General features: G+C 44.3%; 1 protein-coding gene across 1 annotated transcript; it reads left to right on the top strand.

Moving 5' to 3' along the window:
- Positions 1 to 2,586: 2,586 nt before the first annotated feature.
- Positions 2,587 to 22,256, top strand: LOC139369836 (kelch domain-containing protein 8A-like). Its single transcript, XM_071109114.1, has 8 exons — positions 2,587 to 2,646; positions 11,230 to 11,643; positions 11,758 to 11,968; positions 12,130 to 12,294; positions 12,555 to 12,773; positions 20,660 to 20,761; positions 20,868 to 21,016; positions 21,759 to 22,256. Exons 2-8 carry the CDS (start codon positions 11,479 to 11,481, stop codon positions 21,810 to 21,812), a joined length of 1,065 nt encoding a protein of 354 aa, XP_070965215.1. The 5' UTR covers positions 2,587 to 2,646; positions 11,230 to 11,478; the 3' UTR covers positions 21,813 to 22,256.
- Positions 22,257 to 22,460: the final 204 nt, after the last annotated feature.

The following is a 22,460-nucleotide window of genomic DNA, read 5'->3' on the forward strand; positions in this document are numbered from 1 at the left end:
TCTTGATGTCTTCACTATTATTCTACAATGTAGAAAATAGTTTTTTTAAAATAGAAAACCCCTTGAATGAGTAGGTGTGTCCAAACTTTTGACTGGTACCGTATATATGACTGTTTTTCTTGCCTGTTTTGCATGTTATTTTGGCATTAATACGTGTCATTGAGTTAATAAAGCCACATACAAATATGGTCTCTTTTTTGCATTCTTGAGTAAGGCAGCTCCAAAATGTAGGTGTTTCAGCCAAGCTCAGTGTTTTCTGTGGTCATGGAGCAGCCAGCGGAAAATACGGAGTGTAGGGGTTGGTAATGTTCTCTAGCTGCGTCGTGAATGGCTCAGTGTTCTGTCACTCATGGGGACAATACGTCACAACAAATTCTACAGGGAGAGCTAGAAAATTCAAGCGCCTTGGGTGATGCCATGAATTTACATTAGAAGTACCCATCCAAGAGGGCTCAAGGTCATTGCCACAGATTAAATTACGTCAAATCACATTATATCTACCATAGCTTTCTTTGGACTGATCATATCAACGTCATACTTTCAAAATCTTAGCTATCAAGCTAGACAAGCAGTCATCATCATGAATCAAGTCGACAATCTACTGGCAAATCCTTTTCATCCTTGTCACATGAAGAGAAATTACATATAAAATGTATCATTGCTCATCGGCCATTGGACATAAACATTAAACATCAGATTGGAAATTGTATGCTCTCTCTAATTCTCTCTTTCTTTCTCTCTCTCGGAGGACCTGAGCCCTAGGACCATGCCCCAGGAATACCTGACATGATGACTCCTTGCTGTCCCCAGTCCACCTGACTGTGCTGCTGCTCCAGTTTCAACTGTTCTGCCTTATTATTATTCGACCATGCTGGTCATTTATGAACATTTGAACATCTTGACCATGTTCTGTTATAATCTCCACCCGGCACAGCCAGAAGAGGACTGGCCACCCCACATAGCCTGGTTCCTCTCTAGGTTTCTTCCTAGGTTTTGGCCTTTCTAGGGAGTTTTTCCTAGCCACCGTGCTTCTACACCTGCATTGCTTGCTGTTTGGGGTTTTAGGCTGGGTTTCTGTACAGCACTTTGAGATATCAGCTGATGTACGAAGGGCTATATAAATACATTTGATTTGATTTGATTTGATTTAAATTCAACAATGAGTGGTTTGGAAGGAATCAGTGACTTACTGCAAGCTGGTCATCCAACTCGGAATTCTAAGTCAGGAAGTCAGGCTTCTTTCTAGAGCTCCGACCTGAAGATCACTAACATCATGATTCAACCTTGTTTTTTTTCGGAGTTCCCAGTTGTTTGATGACAAAATATGCCCACAAGAAGGACCGCGTGCCACCTTCCTGTTCAAGTGAGCACAGCACAACAAGGTGAGTCCAAAAATAGGCATAAGGCTTGTATGTCTTGTATGCTGCTACATAAATAATGTAATATGCTAGGGAGATATGTATACTCTAGTTAAGAAAGTAATACTAAGTGTATGTTGTGTAGTAAGATGTTAGTAGCCCATGTGCCTCACCCTAATAATGTGGTCCCTTTTCCCCTCATAACTTAGGCTACTGTTCTGACTTGGTGGTGCACGTGTAGCCTATAGCCTGTTTTTAAAGAAATGTAATCATTGAATATTGCCCCCTTTATTTATCCTACGGTTCTGACTTGGTGTACATGGAGAATAGTGTAAGAACTGCCCATGTTCTGAATTATGTCAGTGTCCATTTCAAAACTGCTGAACAAATAGTTATATTGACCACATCCATCCTAGCCCGCTCATTAAGGTCTTAATCGAAATTACGGATTGCCTTTTATCTGCTCGTCGTTCCCTTATGCCATAGTTTGTGCATATCAACTGTCAGTAGAAATCAGATTTGATTAAGCAAGTCCGCCATATCAGCTATGTTTTTTTAAAAGGCAGTAAATGAATGAACTGTTTCGCTGCAAGTCGAGGCTCAGCTGATAGCCAGGTGTAGCAGTGGCAAGGATTCACTCCATGGTGCTGAAAAGAAAGCTCTGCTGTTGGGAAAGCTTTATGTAGGCACCGTGCACCGTGCATGTATTGTTTAGTGTTGTGTAGTGGCTTTGCTGGCATGCATCCCCCCAAAAATTAGGTGTTTGCCCCACCAATATGTACATGCCAAAATCCCCACGCGCTGTATGTACTCACTTATAAAACATTTATGAAGGGAAAAACATTTCAGTGATTTTCTTTGTATGAAAAATGGCTGTTAGGCCTACAATTAAAAGGTGTAAAAAGTGTGTCAGCGTGTGTCAGAGTGCGATGTGGGTTATCGGCATGGCACAGCGGCCGACCCTCCTTATTCCACAATTCATGTATGAATGACAACCAGTAGGCTACGGCGAAATCAGAAATTCCTATTTCAAGTGTGACCCACATAATGACGAAGGATGGAAGTGGTTGGGCTTATTTGAACATACATTTTTAGAGTGCGCTACTACCAGTGCCTGTTTTACTGCGAAAACACACTGCTAAACCAGCGAGAAGAGAGGAAGGAGGGAGTGTCTATTTCTCGGGTGGATTATTGCACTGAAGCTTCTCTCTCCATCTCTCAGCCTTCCCAGCAAAGACGCAGACGGAGAGAATATCTGGGAGAAATCGGACAGCGTGAAGATAGAAAAGTAAGTGAGAAGGATTATTTGAAATATTGTCGCTTAATGTGACCGACCTGTCATTGCAAGCGCCGTGTCCGCTTTGTGTTTAACTTTTCTGAGGCCAGTGTGTGTGTGTGTGTGTGTGTGTGTGTGTGTGTGCAACCTGGACTCAGGTGTAGACTTAACATAGTAAACGTGAATCCGGGACACTCCAATTAGTATGATATGTTATGTTTGGTATGGTTTGTATTAATTTGTGGATGTCGATCATCCATTTCTTATGATATGTTACGAATTCCAATGTGTTGTGGCTAACGTTAGGTATGTGGCTACGTGGCTAACACTAACGTTAGCTAACCTTAGCTAGGCTAGGAGTTAGAGATTGGGGTTAAGGTTAGGGTTAAGGGTAGGAGAGCTAACATGCTAAGTAGTTGCAAAGTTTGGGTTGCTAGATGTTGGCGTTATATGCCCGCCCGGTAAATAGTTGCCGGTGATGAGATTCGGACACGCAACCTTTGGGTTGCTAGACGTTATACGCCCGCCCATCATCATCATCCATCCATCCCGACCAACCTACCCACTTTATCTTTTTCCTTAATTAACCTTCTGTCTTATGTACCCATACCAAAAGTAACATATACTAATTTTAATTTCCTGTATTTCTGTGTACTATGTTACAGCTAGTTTATGTGACCATGCTGGTGAGTGCACCTCAATAAATCACAGATAAGTGTGCGATACATACAGTAGCTTATAAACCTATTATTAATTGCACTAGACCTATTATCTCTTTTCCAGTTCTAACTTGTTATTTTTTACAAGTGGTAAGATGATGATGATGATGATGATGATGATGATGATGATGATGATGATGATGATGATTGTGGTAGTAGTGACGAGGTTGGTGTTGTTGTTGGTCATGACTGTACTCTTGGTAGTGATAAGGAGAATAGTGCTGAAAAGGAGAATTAATAATGACTCATGCCATTTTCAGTCTGAAAGGTAATTTGTATGCTGACTGGCTGGCTGTGTAACCCGGACTCAAACACACGCTATACAGCTAGCAGCAAGGCTGGGAGATCTGGGTCACCCACTGAGTTGAATAGCGACTGAAATCCTCTCCTCTCTTTACTTCTTCTCTCCATCCTCCACTCCCATTAGCATCTATTAATTACCTACAGTCATGAATGCCCTATAAATCAATGGACCTGTGCATTGTGCATGGAGATACTTGTGGTTCATGCTAAATAAATACAAACAATTTTGAGGCCATTGTAAAGTTGCTCTGGGTAACTCTCCTTATTGAAGACTGAGGCCCATGACCACTCTGCCAAAGTTAACAGCTCTGGAGTTTGGCCTGTCAGTCTGCTACCTCTCACTGCTGGGAGCCTTGGCAGTCCCCTTCCCCCTCACCCCTCTCTTTTTTGTCTCTATCTTGCTGGCCCAGTCAGCACAGCAGAGAGTGACACAAGAGAGTCACGTTCTGCTGACACGGGAGAAATAGTTAGACTGGTTCTGTAGGCTCTCTTTCTTTCCCCTTATTCCCCCTCTCATTCTCTCTCTCTCTCTCTCTCTCTCTCACACACACACACACACACACACACACACACACACTCACACACACACCCCCACACACACACACACACACTCACTCACATACACACAGTAGTAGTAATTAAGTATAAAATCCTATAGGGGGTACTGTGTCCCTGGCTCCCCTCTGTAATAGAACTACCATCGATACCTCTACTTGTTCTTCCATCCCTTTATTGCTCTATCAGTCATCTCACTCTCATTCTCTACCTTAGCAATACTCCATCTTTTATCCCACTCCTACTCAATACTCCCCTCATCTCTCTTTCCTTCTTTCCCACTCTCTTTACTCTCGCTCTTTGCCCTCTCTCTTTCTGCGCTCATGCCTTTTCCAGGCTGCCACATTGGCATTTCTAATGGTTCTCCCACCCAGCAGCCAGTGTGTACTGACTGAGTGTCTGTGTGTTTGTGTGTGTTTGCAGGAGTAGTGTACAGTGCAGTAAGCCTGCAGTGTTTATGTTTTATTATTATTTCACCTTTATTTAACCAGGTAGGTCAGTTGAAAACAAGTTCTCATTTACAACTGCGATCTGGCCAAGATAAAGCAAAGCAGTGCGACAAAAACAACACAGAGTTACACATAAACAAACGTACAGTCAATAACACCAAAATAGAAAGATCTATGTACAGTGTGTGCAAATGTAGAAGAGTAGGGAGGTAGGCAATAAATAGACCATAGAGGTGAAATAATTACAATTTAGCATTAATACTGGAGTGATAGATGTGCAGATGATGATGTGCCAGTAGAGATACTGGGGTGCAAAACAGCAAGAGGGTAAGTAATAATATAGTAGTCTGAGGTAGTCTGGTGTGCTATTTACAGATGGGCTGTGTACAGGTACAGTGGTCGGTAAACTGCTCTGACAGCTGATGCTTAAAGTTAGAGAGGGAGATATAAGACTCAAGCTTCAGATATTTTTGCAATTCATTCCAGTCATTGGTAGCAGAGAACTGGAAGGAAAGGAGACCAAAGGAAGTGTTGGCTTTGGGGATGACCAGTGCAATGTACCTGCTGGAGGGCATCCTAAGGGTGGGTGTTGCTATGGTGACCATTGATCTGAGAGAAGGCGGGGCTTTACCAAGCAAACACTTATAGATGACCTGGAGCCAGTGGGTTTGGCGACGGATATGTAGCGAGGGCCAGCCAACGAGAGCATACAGGTCACAGTGGTGGGAAGTATATGGGGCTTTGGTGATAAAACGTATGTCACTGTGATAGACTACATCCAGTTTGCTGAGTAGAGTATTGGGGGCTATTTTGTAAATGACATCACCAAAGTCAAGGATTGGTAGGATAGTCAGGGTATGTTTGGCGGCATGAGTGAAGGTTGCTTTGTTGTGAAATAGGAAGCCGATTCTAGATTTAATTTTGGATTGGAGATGCTTAATGTGAGTCTAGAAGGAGAGTTTACAGTCTAACCAGACACCTAGGTATTTGTAGTTGTCCACATATTCTAGGTCAGAACCGTCCAGAGTAGTGATGCTAGTCAGGCGGGAGGGTGTGGGCAGCGATCGGTTGAAGAGCATGCACTTAGTTTTACGAGCATTTAAAAGCAGTATGTCTGACTGAGTATAAAGTCCATTGGTCTGAATAACAGAATGCCTGCAGCATGTGCTGTGCTGTGATTTTTTAATTATTTTTATTTAACCTTAATTTAAGCAGGGAGTCATGCTGACACCACAGTCTCTTTCACAGATGAGATCTGCATGAACAAATCAATAAACAACCATGACACTATACATACTGCATTTATATACACAACAATTACACAAGGATGTTTGGAGATTTTTCTCCACATTTGATGCTCATAAAAACTAAAAGCAGATTTACCTAACTCATGGTGATTGAAGGGATCTCCAGGGTTAGCCATCCCTGAGACCGTGTCTGGTAACTTATACGTCATGATGATTACATCATATATATCTATACAGTAGCAGCTCCAGTGTCTTCCATTCTTTGTCTCGATGCCTACATATATGAAGACTATATCTGTTTGGCCAACGTTAAACATGGGCAACAGGTAGCCTAGCGGTTAAGAGCATTGGGTCAGTAACTGAAGGTTGCTGGTTGAAATCCTTGAGCTGACTAGGTGAACATTATTTTGATATGCCCTTGATCAAGGCACATAACCCTAATTGCTCCAGGGTTGCTGTCAATAATGGCTGATCCCTGGCCTTGACCCCACTCTCTGAGGGTGGCTCAGGGGGTATATGATATGAACAAATAATATACAATTCACATGCTTATAATACACACTTGTATATGTGTGAAATAGGACAAATGCACCTATCTTATAATTAAAAAGGAATATTAGCTTATTGTTGGGATGGGTGTCGGGCCTTATATTCATTTATAGGGACATGTTCTAGTCTAGAGACATGTTCTAGTCTACAGTGGTCTGTTATTTGGCAGATAGGGTGTCATTCTATCTCAGCTTTTGATATTCTCAGCTCTCATTGTGACATCATCACCTCTTGGTCATTCCGCCTTGCATCCGCTTGTGCAGCCTGTATGCATGCTGCTGGGTTGCTATGGAAACAATTGGTCTGCTTTTACAGCAGCTGTTTACCGAAAAGCATGCGAGCGAGAGAGCACATTTACTCACACACAGACAGCACACAGACACACACACATACACAAACACATGTGCGATGCCAGGAGGGCGAGACAGACAGCGCCTGATTCTACATTGTAAAAACAAATATCCTGTTGTGTTTACTAGCAGCCAGTTACCTGTAAGTAACTGTAAGAAAAGGGTATATTAAGTTACCATACATTTTTACAGTAATTTACAGGTACCTGGCTGTCAGTAAGTTACTGTATAAACAGCAGAGAGAGAGAGAGCTGACTTGGCCTCCTCTCATCGCTGCCATTGTGTATTGACCCAAGGCTCATCAGGTCAAACCCCCTGAGTGAGAGAGAGACAATGAGCTGTTAGATATAATTAGTCATGTGGATAATCACTTAGTGGCCTTTAATCTAGCACCACTAACACGCCTGATTCTACTAATCAACTGCAGGGCCTTGATTAGCTGAATTTCTGTGTGTTAGTGATGGGCTGTAACAAAAGTCTGCACACCCTGTAGGTGTCCAGGTACAGGGTTGGTGACCACTGCCCTTCACTGAGTACAGTAGCTCCAAGAGATGCATTTCTCATTGTTATTGATTTGCTGTTTGTGTGTCAGTTGCTGATACAAATGGGAAGATGTAGCTGAAAGTCAGTGTGTTTCTGTGTGTGAACATACTGTACAACAACAAGTATTGAAAGAAAGTTATTGCCTCAAGCTAACAGTGGAGACATTTAAACCAAACATCTAGGTTGTTGTTCTTGTCATCGTTTTCATTGAAAACACATTTTCTATTATCAGGAAGCAGGAGAGCATTGCGGATACTAATGAATGCAGGCAGAACCGAGTGAGAGGGAATAGACGAACACTGAAATTCCTTGATACAACTTTTGTAGTGATGAAACATGAGGATGAGATTTTGTAATTCCTATATTTGTCCCTGTGGAGAGAATGTTTCTCTTGCTCTTCAAATAGTTCTAAGCCGTAACGGTAGCCTGCAGGGTGGGGTGACACTGTGACTACCTTCTTGCACTGTACTGTGCTGTAACTCTGTAAACAAAGAGTAATAGCATAAGCAGTATACTGCTGTATAGCAAGTCCCCAGGCTGATAAAACACCAGTGTAGAACTGCAGTCCGGAGTAGTGTATTAAAAGATACTACATGAACAGTTCTACGGTAGGTTTGTATATATCTGGATCTCGTCTCTGTCTGGGTCTCATGGGGCCAGCACCGTTATTGTACTGTGTTGCAAGTCAGTGAGTCATCCACCTTAGTGTGGACAGCCTTGTATGAGTGGAATAAAGCCTTGTTGGACTGTGTTTGTGCTGCATTGAATTGGATTTGATGACGACGTTAGAGCAGCAGTTTTATAGCCCTAGCATTGATTGGCTCTCCTGGGTGTCCGTTTATTTAAACCCAACCCAGCATGAACACTGTTGTTGGAACTGCTGTACGAGGGGACAATTTGTGGATATAAAGGGAACGAGCCGAGGGAGACTAACTAATTAAAAGTTTGGAAAGAGATGCATGCTGATTGTGAACGATTTACGTGGGTGCTGGTGGAACTTCTGTTGATCTCAAAATGTTCAAGCAGTTAATTAAAGAAAGATGTGGTGAAGCAAAATCGGTTACAGATTGCAATTAACATGCTCTGCAAGGCACAACAGGAGAAAGCAATCCTGCCTCGTTAACAAGACTCTGCCTGCCTGGGTCAGAGTGGAGAACAACACCACTGCTTTTATTTTCTGTTATGCTTTTCTTTAATCCATGATTAAAACCAAACAATATACTGACTGGGTGGAACTCTGTACCCTCACAACAACACATGTCACTGTTTCTATGGTAACCCATCCCTGCACTCAAATGTTCCAAAGAGAATAAAAAATATTCTAAAGAAGTGTCTCTCTCTTCCTTTTATTTGTCTGTTTGCGATTGGAAGAAAGGTATGACAGCCTGACGAGAGAGAGAGCAAGAGAGAGAGAAAGAGAGAGAGAGAGAGAGAGAGAGAGAGAGAGAGAAAGAGAGAGAGAGAAAGAGAGAGAGAGAAAGAGAGAGAGAGAGAGAGAGAAAGAGAGAGAGAAAGAGAGAAAGAGAGAGAGAGAAAGAGAGAGAGAGAGAGAGAGAGAGAGAGAGAGAGAGAGAGAGAGCGCAGACAAAGACAGAAGGAGGGATGAGGGAGAGACAGAGAGACAAAGAATCTGTCTACTGCATATACACACTTTGACAGTAGTGGGAACTCTTTAGGGAATATAGTGCATATACACACTTTGACAGTAGTGGGAACTCTTTAGGGAATATAGTGCATTGTGGTCAAACAGTGAAAATGGATGGAGAGACTAACTAAACTTCCGTTGTTGAATGTGCCAAACCCACACAAATTTGTACTGAAGTAAGCCAATTATGTTTGAGTGACCAATTATGTTTGAGTGAACATCCAATCTGTTCAAAAGTAAATTGCTGTAGGCAGTGGCAATTTTAGCATGGAAATGTTGGTGGGGCCAAAAAAATAACAAGTGGGATGCATGCCAGCAAAGCCACAACACTAAACAATACATTAATTGCACTATAACGTTGACAAACGGTGCCCACATACTGTTAGGACCTACATAAAGCTGTCCCAACATCAGCCTTGTCTGGCAGCGAAACAATTCATTCAGCCTCATTTACTACCTTTAAAAAAAACATAGCTGTTATGGCTGACTTGCTTAAACAAATGTGGTTTCTAATGACAACTGAGATGTACAAACTATGGCATAAGGGGAAGACAAGAGGATACAAGGCGATCTGTAAATTCGATTAAGACATTAATGAGCGAGCTAGGACGGACGTAGTTAATATAACTATTTGTTCAGCACTTTTGACATGTACAGCGACAGAATTCAGAACATGGGCCGTTCTTACAGTGTTCTCCCTGTACACCAAGTCAGAACCGTAGGATAAATAAAGGGGACATAATAAGCAGACAATGAAAGCTCTTAGAATATTCAATGATTACATTTCTCTAAAACAGGTTGTAGGCTACATGTGCACCACCAAGTCAGAAAAGTAGGTGAAATTAAGAGGCGTAAATAGACCAAATTATTAGGTTGAGGCATATGGGCTACTAACATGTTACTACACAACATACACGTAGTATTACTTTCTTAGCTACAGTATACATTTCTCCCTGGCATATTACATCATTTATGCAGCAGCATTCAATACATTTTTGGACTAAACTTGTTTTGCTGTGCTCACTTGAACAGGAAGGTGGCGCAGGGTTCCTTCGTGGGCAAATTTTGTCATTAGAGTCTGGCATTCTTTGGATTTATGGTGCTTTCAAAACAACTGGGAACTCTGGAAAAAAACAAGGTGAATCATGATGACGTCATTGATCTTCAGGTCGTAGCTCTAGAAAGAGGCCGGATTTAGATTTGGATTTGGATGACCATTCAAAACGTATTTTCCCAGTCGGAGCTTGTTTATTCCCGACTTCCCAGTTGTCTTGAACTCACTGTCAAGTTTTTGCAGTTCCGAGTTAACAGTCGTTTTGAGCGCGGCACAAATCATGCTTCATTGACAGGATGGGTAATGTTGAATGTTTATCATTTTAAACTTGGAAAAGAGCCCCTTAATCCCAGATTTGGGATCACAGCCACTCCACTGAATAGCAGGCTAGTGATTGCTATGCAATGCTTGCAGTTAGCCACTGTCACTGATTCCTTCCAAACCACGCATTGTTGAATTTGCGATTTCCAACTTGTGTAATGTTTATGTCCAATCGCCGATGAGCACCGATACGTTTTATCTATAATTTCTCTTCATATGACAAGGATTAAAAATGATTTTCCAGTAGATTGTCGACTTGATTCATGATGATGACTGAAAGTATGATGTTGACATGATCAGTCCAATCAAAGCTACTGTACATATAACGTGATTTGGCCAATGACCTTGAGCCTTCATGGATGGGCACTTCTAATGTAACTCTATGGCAGCACCCAAGGGGCTAGAATTTTATAGCTCTACCCTTAGAGTTGGCGGTGACGTAGTGTCCCCATTAGTGACAGAACACTGAGCCTATCACGGCGCAACGCTCCATATTTTCTGCTGGCTTGCCCCACCACCATATAAAGCACTGAACTAGGCTGAAACACCTGCATTTTGGAGCTGCCTTACTCAAGAAAACAACAAAGAGACCATGTTTGTATGCGGCTTTATTAACTCAATGCTATTTTTTTTTTTTTTTACATTGTTTACAAACTGATATGTGACTCGTATTAATGCCAAAATAACATGCAAAACAGGCAAGCCAGAAAACAAGTGAATGACCGGTCGCCACTGGCTGTAGGTTGCTTTGATTAGAAGCATCTGCTCAATGACCATATAATGAGTCATTGGGAAATTAGATGAGGCCTCTTTGTCCTTCCTGTTCCAAACTAACCATCCCTCTCTCTCATTTCCTGCAGGACCCAGTCTGAGCCAGTAGTAAACTCCAGTGGAAGAGCCTCTGCCTGGGCTTTGCGGACCTTGCTTTACCCCCTATCTTTCCACCTGGGTCACTGGATCTCCTGACAACACCACTTTCGTAGCTCTTCCCCAAGACAGGGCTCTATACCCTGGGGTGCTAACCCTGTCCATCTCCCTCTGGTTCCCTGGACCCACTTCACCCTCACCTCTCCCCCAGCAACCCTTCCCTTCCCTGGGCTGAGATAGAGATGTCTGTGCCCTCGGCCCATGAGTTTCACTGGCAGAGCCTGGCACGGCTGCCCAGCGGGCGTGTCTACCACTCCCTGGCGGAGGTGGGGGGGCAGATGTACATGCTGGGGGGCTGTGATGCTGCAGGGAGGCCCTCCCCAGCCTTAGAACTCTACTCTCCAGAGGTAGGTTGGCGCACACACACACACACACACAGGATTAAACAAAGAACACACACAGTTCAAATATAACAGGTCTAAACAACCATGTAATTACACTTTATTGATTGTTGTTATCAGGGGGACCGGTGGCTGAGCCTTCCCCCCATGCCCACCCCTCGGGCAGGTACAGCCGTGGCGGTGCTGGGCAAGCAGATCCTGGTGGTGGGCGGTGTAGGGGATGACCAGCGCCCTCTGAAGGTGGTGGAGGTGTACAACACAGAGGAGGGGAGGTGGAGGAAGAGGAGCGCCCTCAGAGAAGCACTGATGGGGGTGGCCATCATTGTGAAAGGTGTGTAGGGTGGGGGTTACTCACTGTTCATAGTTAGTTGCACATTCTATACATGACCAGAAACATGTTTTGGCTCAGTTTTTACCTCCTCCCCTCCCTCCTCTCTCTCTACCCCCCTCTCGCTGTCTTTGTCTCTCTTTCTCTCTCTCACCTCTCTGTAGATGGACGTGCGTTGGCTGTAGGGGGTATGGGTGCAGACCTGCTCCCCCGTAGTATACTGCAGCAGTATGATATGAGGAAGGACGTGTGGGCACTACTGCCCCCTATGCCCACACCGCGGTATGACGCTACCGCACACCTGCTGGGCAACAAGATCTACGTGGCAGGTAAGGAAAGGGTGTGTGTGTGTGTGTGTGTGTGTGTGTGTGTGTGTGTGTGTGTGTGTGTGTGTGTGCATGTTTGCATGTGTAATGGGAAGGAGGAAAGGGGATACCTAGTCAGTTGCACAATTGAATGCATTCAACCGAAATGTGTCTTCCGCATTTAACCCAGCCCCTCTGAATCAGAGAGGTGCGGTGGACTGCCTTAATTGACGTCCACATCATCAGCGTCCCCAGAGTATACTAAGTGTGTGTGTTCTCCCTAGGTGGGCGTCAGTGTAAACGCACGTTGAAGGTCTTCGAGGTATACGACTCAGAGACACGCTCCTGGACTACACTACCCAACATGCCGTGTAAACGTTCGTACGGGGGCATGTTCTGGGACAGTTCGGGGAGGCTGTGTCTGCTGGGGGGGCTGAGGAAGGGAGGAGGCCACCAGAGCTCCAAATTCACCAAGAACGTCAACATCTTTGATACTAACCAGGGTATAGACCACCAAGAACACACACACACAAACATACAGTGCCTTGCGAAAGTATTCGGCCCCCTTGAACTTTGCGACCTTTTGCCACATTTCAGGCTTCAAACATAAAGATATAAAACTGTCTTTTTTTGTGAAGAATCAACAACAAGTGGGACACAATCATGAAGTGGAACGACATTTATTGGATATTTCAAACTTTTTTAACAAATCAAAAACTGAAAAATTGAGTGTGAAAAATTATTCAGCCCCCTTAAGTTAATACTTTGTAGCGCCACCTTTTGCTGTGATTACAGCTGTAAGTCGCTTGGGGTATGTCTCTATCAGTTTTGCACATCGAGAGACTGAAATTTTTTCCCATTCCTCCTTGCAAAACAGCTCGAGCTCAGTGAGGTTGGATGGAGAGCATTTGTGAACAGCAGTTTTCAGTTCTTTCCACAGATTCTCGATTGGATTCAGGTCTGGACTTTGACTTGGCCATTCTAACACCTGGATATGTTTATTTTTGAACCATTCCATTGTAGATTTTGCTTTATGTTTTGATTCATTGTCTTGTTGGAAGACAAATCTCCGTCCCAGTCTCAGGTCTTTTGCAGACTCCATCAGGTTTTCTTCCAGAATGGTCCTGTATTTGGCTCCATCCATCTTCCCATCAATTTTAACCATCTTCCCTGTCCCTGCTGAAGAAAAGCAGGCCCAAACCATGATGCTGCCACCACCATGCTTGACTGTGGGGATGGTGTGTTCAGGGTGATGAGCTGTGTTGCTTTTACGCCAAACATAACGTTTTGCATTGTTGCCAAAAAGTTCAATTTTGGTTTCATCTGTCTTCCACATGTTTGGTGTGTCTCCCAGGTGGCTTGTGGCAAACTTTAAACAACACTTTTTATCGATATCTTTAAGAAATGGCTTTCTTCTTGCCACTCTTCCATAAAGGCCAGATTTGTGCAATATACGACTGATTGTTGTCCTATGGACAGAGTCTCCCACCTCAGCTGTAGATCTCTGCAGTTCATCCAGAGTGATCATGGACCTCTTGGCTGCATCTCTGATCAGTCTTCTCCTTGTATGAGCTGAAAGTTTATAGGGACGGCCAGGTCTTGGTAGATTTGCAGTGGTCTGATACTCCTTCCATTTCAATATTATCGCTTGCACAGTGCTCCTTGGGATGTTTAAAGCTTGGGAAATCTTTTTGTATCCAAATCCGGCTTTAAACTTCTTCACAACAGTATCTCGGACCTGCCTGGTGTGTTCCTTGTTCTTCATGATGCTCTCTGTGCTTTTAACGGACCTCTGAGACTATCACAGTGCAGGTGAATTTATATGGAGACTTGATTACACACAGGTGGATTGTATTTATCATCATTAGTCTTTTAGGTCAACATTGGATCATTCAGAGATCCTCACTGAACTTCTGGAGAGAGTTTGCTGCACTGAAAGTAAAGGGGCTGAATAATTTTGCACGCCCAATTTTTCAGTTTTTGATTTGTTAAAAAAGTTTGAAATATCCAATAAATGTCGTTCCACTTCATGATTGTGTCCCACTTGTTGTTGATTCTTCACAAAAAAATACAGTTTTATATCTTTATGTTTGAAGCCTGAAATGTGGCAAAAGGTCGCAAAGTTCAAGAGGGCCGAATACTTTCGCAAGGCACTGTACATGTAAGTGCACTGATTCCCTTCTTCAGGAAGACAATAAAGTCCTATTCTATTGTAAAAGCCACACTGCAAATCTGAGAGAGAATTAGGAGAAAGACCACTCTCTACATGTAGAATTTAGAACACACATACAAAGACAAACAGTGTGTGTGTTTATTTTTATTTTTTTTTACCTTTATTTAACTAGGCAAGTCAGTTAAGAACAAATTCTTATTTTCAATGACGGCCTAGGAACAGTGGGTTAACTGCCGCCCCGTGTGTGTGTGTGTGTGCGTGCGTGCGTGTGTGTGTGTGTGCTGCACACACACATCTCATATTCCTGGAAAAAATGAATTATTTTTCGTCTCACAGAAAGAAATCTCTGAATAACAAAATATCAAATTGAGAAGAGACCAGGGAGAAAACATCGATAAGTCATTTCAGACAGCAGGGTGTTTTGTCACGCATTTTCTATTTTTGTATTTTTCCCAAACAAAGTCAAATGAAAGGAGCAGTAGGAGTCTGAATACTAATCTAACACCTCAGTGTGTCTGTCTGTCTGTCTGTGTTTTACTCCAGATATATTATACATTCATTTACTCTACCCTCCTCAGACACACACATACACACACATACACACACAGACACACACACATACAGACACACACACATACACACACATACACACACATACACACACAGACACATACACACACATACACACATACACACACAGACACACACACACACACACACACACACACACACACACGGTAAACAATAAGACCCATTCACACCCCCTCCCAATCTAATCTAAGTGGAGATGAGATGGGAGACCAGCTATAGCTAGGAGGGAGATGTTTCAATTACAGGATTCAGAAACAGATTGCTTTATTATCTTTCCCCACAGAGTCTACAACTCACACACAGGGAATCTGGGATATTATACCCTGTATCACAATCATGGCTATACTTATCCATTCTTTAATGTCCTTAGAGAATGTTGACTGAAAACCAGTGTGCAAAATAGCAAAAACAATCAGCATCCCCTGGGGTGCCCAGGTCTAAGTTTGGGAAACGCTGTACTATGGGGAAATATAATCACGTACCAAGCTGACCCCAAAGGAAATGAAATTAAACGGCACATGGCCGAACTGAACTGACCACCCAGAACTGACCCCGCCAGATGCATCAGTCTGGGTGTTGAGCACATGGCCGAACTGTACTGACCCCGCCAGATGCATCAGTCTGGCTGTTGAGCACATGGCCAAACTGAACTGACCCCGCCAGATGAATCAGTCTGGGTGTTGAGCACATGGCCGAACTGAACTGACCCCGCCAGATGCATCAGTCTGGGTGTTGAGCACATGGCTGAACTGAACTGACCCCGCCAGATGCATCAGTCTGGGTGTTGAGCACATGGCCGAACTGAACTGACCACCCAGAACTGACCCCGCCAGATGCATCAGTCTGGGTGTTGAGCACATGGCCAAACTGAACTGACCACCCAGAACTGACCCCGCCAGATGCATCAGTCTGGGTGTTGAGCACATGGCCGAACTGAACTGACCACCCAGAACTGACCCCGCCAGATGCATCAGTCTGGGTGTTGAGCACATGGCGCGCTGCCTAGTGACTTTCCCCTGTCGCAGCCGTAAGAACAGCTACACTGGGAGAAGTGACATCCAAGAGATAAAACCTCACAAAAGATCTCCATAATCCAGTGGGAGAGGCGCTGTTTAGAGAGCGCCCTGCCGCGAGCTGGATTAGCAAAACAGACAAAACCTTGATCACATAACCGGATATCCTGGGTCTGTTCAACGTACCTGCGTAAAGCTCGCACCGAACACAGGGCATGTAACCTCTGTTGCTCTTCAGACCCCTAGACCTTTCCCACATTTTGTTACGTTACAGCCTTATTTTAAAATGGATTCATTTGATTTTCCCCCTCATAAATCTACACACAAAACCGAGACGACGTACACCTTTCAGGAACCGCACCACCAGGGGGTGAGCCCCCAGTGAGGTTCCATCAATTCCCACATGACACGCCGATACAGTGCACATGTACACTTTTAAAGTGGAGAATGCTTGTAAAGCCCCTATAAGAACATAAGTATGCCCCTCACAGAGCAGTGAAAAGTCCTTTATCTTGGCACCAGAGCTCAAACGCTTGTCACTGATACACATACAGCCCTCTCGTGGAGGGCGCCCTTGCAGACTGAACGCTAGGAATAACATTCAGAGGTAAACCTCGAGCCATCAGATTAGGCCCATAGGAACCCAATCTCTAGCCTCGCTTGACAAACAGGGACAACAGGTCCCTGGGACAACAGGTCCATGCGCAACAGGAGTTTCCACGGGTCCCCACCTAAAAGGCGAATGATCTCCGTGAACCAAGGCTGCCTGGGCCAATGGAGAGCCACAACAATCAATGGTAAACCCTTCCGGGGGACCCACTAAGGAAACAAATAAAGGAGGGTCTGGGGCCACTGGTGTGCCAGAGCGTCGGTTCCCAACGGGGCACTCATGTCCTCATCAAGAAAAACAGATGACACTACGCCAGCACTCAGTGCTGGTTGGGCCTTATCAACAAAAGCCTCATGGGAACAACTTCCATCACAGAAGCCATCATCCCCAGCAGGCATAGGCACTGGTGAAAACGCCCTGTGACCGAGACAAAATTTGTCTAAGCAGAGCCGGAACCCGGACACCGTCCGTGAGTCTAGCTCGAGACCCAGAAACAGAATGCGCTGAGTCAGACAGCTCTTTTTCTAGTTTCTTATGAAGCCTAGAGACTGAATACGGGACAGTAGCTCCCAGTCAATCGCTGTAATAGCCGGCAGCTCGTGAACATTCTGTTTGTAGATTCTGGAGATGCTTGTTGAGGGCACATTCTCTAGAATGAGACACAAAGTCCCCTTTTCGTAACCAGGAGTACCGGCTGAACCAGCAGTCCCAGATCTTCAACACAGGAACCACTCAGATTGCCTGCTTCTGGAGATGGAGGATATTTCCTCCCTCAAAACGGGCACTGAGGCCTCGGGAACAGTCGACATGACAACGCTGCAGAAGTGTGGGGGACGCACAACCAATTGTAGCCTGTACCCTGACATCACTGTTCACATGATCCAGGGTGACACTGCGCATGCCAGCCATTGGTTGGAGCTGACAGTGAGAATCCTGTGTAGTGTCATCTGAAGTGACTGGGAGAGATTGGTTCTTCTTTCATTCGCACCACTCTTGACGACCATGTGACTGAACTTAGAGAAGGAAGACTTCATCTAACTCACATTCAGGAGTTAGATGAAGTGTTTATGTGCCAAGGTTTGCCTACCGATCGTCCCACTCTGGGTCCGGTGACCAGTGACATACCTCATTGGTTTAGGCGGTAAGATGCGTTCCGGTAACCGGCTGGCACCCAGCACTGGACCGCATGCATTAAAAATAGACCCAGAAAAAAAACGTTATCATGGAGGTTACCCTACCGACCAGTCATAGGTATTGGCGACAAAGCGCCTTGTAACCTAGCTGGGAAAGGGACAGACAGCTCTGAAACAGTGAACCTTTCTATTTTAACAGGCAGCTCATTTGGGGGCTCATATGAACCCCAGAGACTGTGTGTGGGATAATAGCATGGTCGTGTCCAACCCTCCTCGTTCCCGCGACTCCGCTACCAACAACTAAATGCCTACAGAGCCAATAACCTGTATCACTAGACACCTCATAGGGACTAGTGAGGTACAGACAGGAATCAGCAATGAATCACAGTAATGAGCCACCTATGGAGGAGGGGCGCCCCCTTGTGGACAGTGTCCCATCTTGTCACTTACCCTGGGGAGATTGATATTCCCCTTGAACCCTGTGAATACTGTGGAAGGCGGGGTAACAAAGGGGGCAAAAAAAAGTGTTAAACAATTCAAAATATATTTTACATTTGAGATTCTTCAAAGTAGCCACACTTTGCCTTGATGACAGCGTTTCACACTCTTGGCATTCTCTCAACCAGCTTCACCTGGAATGCTTTTCCCACATATACTGAGCACCTTTTGGCTGATTTTCCTTCACCCTGCGGTCCATCTCATCCCAAACATTTCAATTGGGTTGAGATCGGGTGATTATGGAGGCCAGGTCATCTGATGCAGCACTCCATCACTCTCCTTCTTGGTCAAATAGCCCTTACACTGCCTGGAGGTATTGGGTCATTGTCCTGTTGAAAAACAAATGATAGTCCCACTAAGGGCATACCAGATGGGATGGTATATTGTTCCAGAATGCTGTGGTGGCCATGCTGGTTTAGTGTGCCTTGAATTCTAAATAAATCACAGACAGTGTCACCAGCAAAGCACCTCCACACCATCACACCTCCTCCTTAATGCGTGAACCACACATGCAGAGATCATCCGTTCACCTACTCTGTGTCTCACAAAGACATGGCGGTGGTAACCTAAAATCTCACATTTGGACCCATCAGACCAAAGGACAGATTTCCACCGGTCTAATGTCCATTGCTCGTGTTTCTTGGCCCAAGCAAGTCTCTTCTTGTTATTGGTGTCCTTTAGTAGTGGCTTCTTTACAGCAATTCGACCACGAAAGCCTGATTCATGCAGTCTCCTCTGAACAGTTGATGTTGAGGTGTGTCTGTTACTTGAACTCTGTGAAGCATTTATTTGGGCTGCAATCTGAAATGCAGTTAACTCTAATGAACTTATCCTTTGCAGCAGAGGTAACTCTGGGTCTGCCATTCCTGTGGTGGTCCTCATGAGCCAGTTTCATCATAGCTCTTGATGGTTTTTGCGACTGCTTCATGGCATTTTCCAGATTGACGGACCTTTGTGTCTTAAAGTAATGATGAACTGTCATTTCTCTTTGCTTATTTGAGCTGTTCTTGCCATAATATGGACTTGGTCTTTTACCAAATAGGGCTATGTTCTGTGTACCAACCCTACCTTGTCACAACACAACTGATTGGCTGAAAAGCATTAAGAAAGGAAGAAATTCCACTATTTAACTTTTAACAAGAAAAACCTGTTATTGAAATGCATTCTAGGTGACTACCTCATGGAGCTGGTTGAGAGAATGAGTGTGCAAAGTTGTCATCAAGGCAAAGGCTGGCGACCTTGAAGAATCTTGTTTAACACTTTTTTGGTTACTACATGATTCCATATGTGTTATTTCATAGTTTTGATGTCTTCACTATTATTCTACAATGTAGAAAATACTACAAAGAAAGACAAACCCTTGAATAAGTAGGTGTGTCCAAACGTTTGACTGGTGCTGTACATTAACTGCACCACTTACTATAATATCTCCAGTCCCTGCTAGTTTAGCTATCTGTTGTAGAGCAACTAAACTCTCTGTTCTGTCTTCCTGCTAGTGTGTTAGTGTGTTCCCCTCACTCTGAATCTGAAGGGAACTTACTTACTGCTGAATATGATATGTTTAAAACAAGTTATTTAGAGGAAGCCCCTGAGAGTGCCAGCCAGCCACCACATCAACAACAAAGGCCTTGGCAGAGGAGTGTGCCCGTCGCCAGCTGTGCTCTGCCTTATTCCCTTTCAAGTTCAAGTCTGGGCTGGCATCAAAACAGTTTATTAACACAGTGCTTTTATATGCTGGTTCAGTTTCTCTCTCTCCCTCTGTCTCTCTCTGTGGAGCTGTGGAGCTGATTGTGATGCCAGAAATACTTAACGTCCTACAGACAGATGAGGCACAACATAAAGGCTTAAAAAGAGGACTTGAAAAACGCACTGTGTATCCTCCCTATTTGCTGTTTCCCTGAAATAGTTTCACCGTCTTTAGCCACACAAGTGTTTCCCTAAGTAGAAGTGTAAATAATATGCAATTTTACTCCAAAGGTCACCTCCTGCCAGACTGCAGGAGGGAATAATCTGTTTTTTCTCCTTTGAAGCGATTAAAATGTACCGACTTGTTGGTTTCATAGTGAAATTGTCTCTTTCTTCTTATTTCCAATATCTTGGGCCTTGACCTGATAGTTTGGTGTGTGTGCGTGCATTGTGCCCAGGTGTGAGTGCGAGGACATTTGTATTCATGGTGAGCACAGTATTACTGAGTTGTGATGCCACCAGTATTCAAGAACACCAAATTGTAGCTTGCAGAATCGGCAGAACAAAGAAACATGTTTTCTGCAGTGGTCAGAGTGGATTTTACAACACTTCAATGCCTCCACTATAGAAAGTGGTTGACACTTGCACACAAAAATGTTAACATCCTCCTCTTCTGTCCCCCCAGGGTCATGGCTGAAGTCAGAGGACACGGTGGCCATGAAGACTAAGAGGGCTGACTTCGCCTCAGCTTTCCTCAGGGGCAGGATGGTTGTAGCAGGAGGACTTGGTGAGGGAGGGAGTGTGAATGTGCGTGTATATGTGCCTGTATTTGTGTGTTTTTGTTGACACCTAGTTGGTCTTGACAATGTGTGATGGCCGGGTGTGGTCCCCAGGTCACCAACCCTCAGTTCTCGACACGGTGGAAGCCTTCCACCCTCAGAAAAGGAAGTGGGAGAGACTGGTTCCTATGGCAATGCCACGATGCTCCGCCTCCTCCATCGTCATCAGGGACCGCCTGCTGGTGGTTGGAGGAGTTAACCAGGTGCTGGAATATTGCTCTGCATGTTGTCACACACATAACATTAACTAACTCGCTTCTGTACATCGCGCTGGTTTGTACAATTGACCTTATTTTAGCACCCAAAAAATGTAATACTCCCAGCTCAACTGTAATATCAATACCATTGTAAAGCAACATTTTCCCCTTTCCAACAAAATCAATGACAAGACCTTCATGATGCCCATCTCCACATGATCCCATATGGCAATGAGCTCCGTCGGGTCTCTTTAAAAATGGCGGTTGGGGAAGCGAATCCTCTTCCGTGATAGTGAAAAGGACAGATGCGTATTTCACCCGATCTGTCCAATTTATCACCTCTAAAATGTAAATAAAACACTATAAAGAGTTTATGTAATGTGTCATTACATACCTATTTGAAGGTTTGTGTCGAATTTGAATCTGGTTTTTAGGGCGCCACTAAAGTTATCTTCAGAAGTAAACAGTGAGAGTCATGATGGCTTGTAAGTGATGAAGCAAAAAATGACTAGATATCCGCCGTACCTTGTCCCGGTTCCTTTTCTTGTTTTTAATCTGAGAGAGAAGTGCTACCCCTGGTGGAGAGAGGCTGTACGACACAGAATGAGTTGCATTGTGCTTCACGTCATGACACGTCACAATTTAACGTTCAGCGTCAGTCTTTTCCTCCGCAGATTTGTACAGAATGGGGTTAGTCACCGTTACACACACTTGTTTTTTTGACTGTCTGTCTCTGTCTGTCTATAAGGTCCCTAGTTCAGCCCATGAGATCCTGTACGTAAAAGAGGAGGAGTGTCTGTAGGCTCAAGGACATGCCCCTTACATGATGATTGACAGCAGGATGACAGCAAGAAGATTCCTGGAACATTCTATTCAAGATCAGTGGCTCCAGTGCTTTCAGAACGGCTGTTGACCTTGGACAAGTGCAATACTTTACAAAGATCTACAGCAGAATAGTAAGGAAGGGGAAGTCATGCCACAAACACAGAACATTGCTCTCTGCTGGGTTGTCTATACACACTCAAACAAACACAGATTAGATCCCACACACAGAATTGATCCCAATAGTAATCATACTGACTCACAGCATCCAAATATACTCTACACAGACGAGGAGCTGGCTTTCTCTGTAAATAAGTTATATATACGAGTTTTAGTAATGAGAAGATTCCTCTGCACTGTGTGTGTGATATCCCTTTAAGGCAAGGCTCTCCAACCCTGTTCCTGGAGATCTACCCTCCTGTAGGTTCACTCCAACCCTGTTCCTGGAGATCTACCCTCCTGTAGATTCACTCCAACCCTGTTCCTGGAGATCTACCATCCTATAGGTTCACAACCTACAGGACGGTAGATCTCCAGGAACGGGGTTGGTGTTAACCTACAGGACTACAGGACAGGGTTGGTGTGTAGATCTCAGGAACAGGGTTGGTGTGAACCTACAGGACGGTAG

Source organism: Oncorhynchus clarkii, chromosome 17, assembly GCF_045791955.1.
Source record: "Oncorhynchus clarkii lewisi isolate Uvic-CL-2024 chromosome 17, UVic_Ocla_1.0, whole genome shotgun sequence".
NCBI classification, from domain to species: domain Eukaryota; kingdom Metazoa; phylum Chordata; class Actinopteri; order Salmoniformes; family Salmonidae; genus Oncorhynchus; species Oncorhynchus clarkii.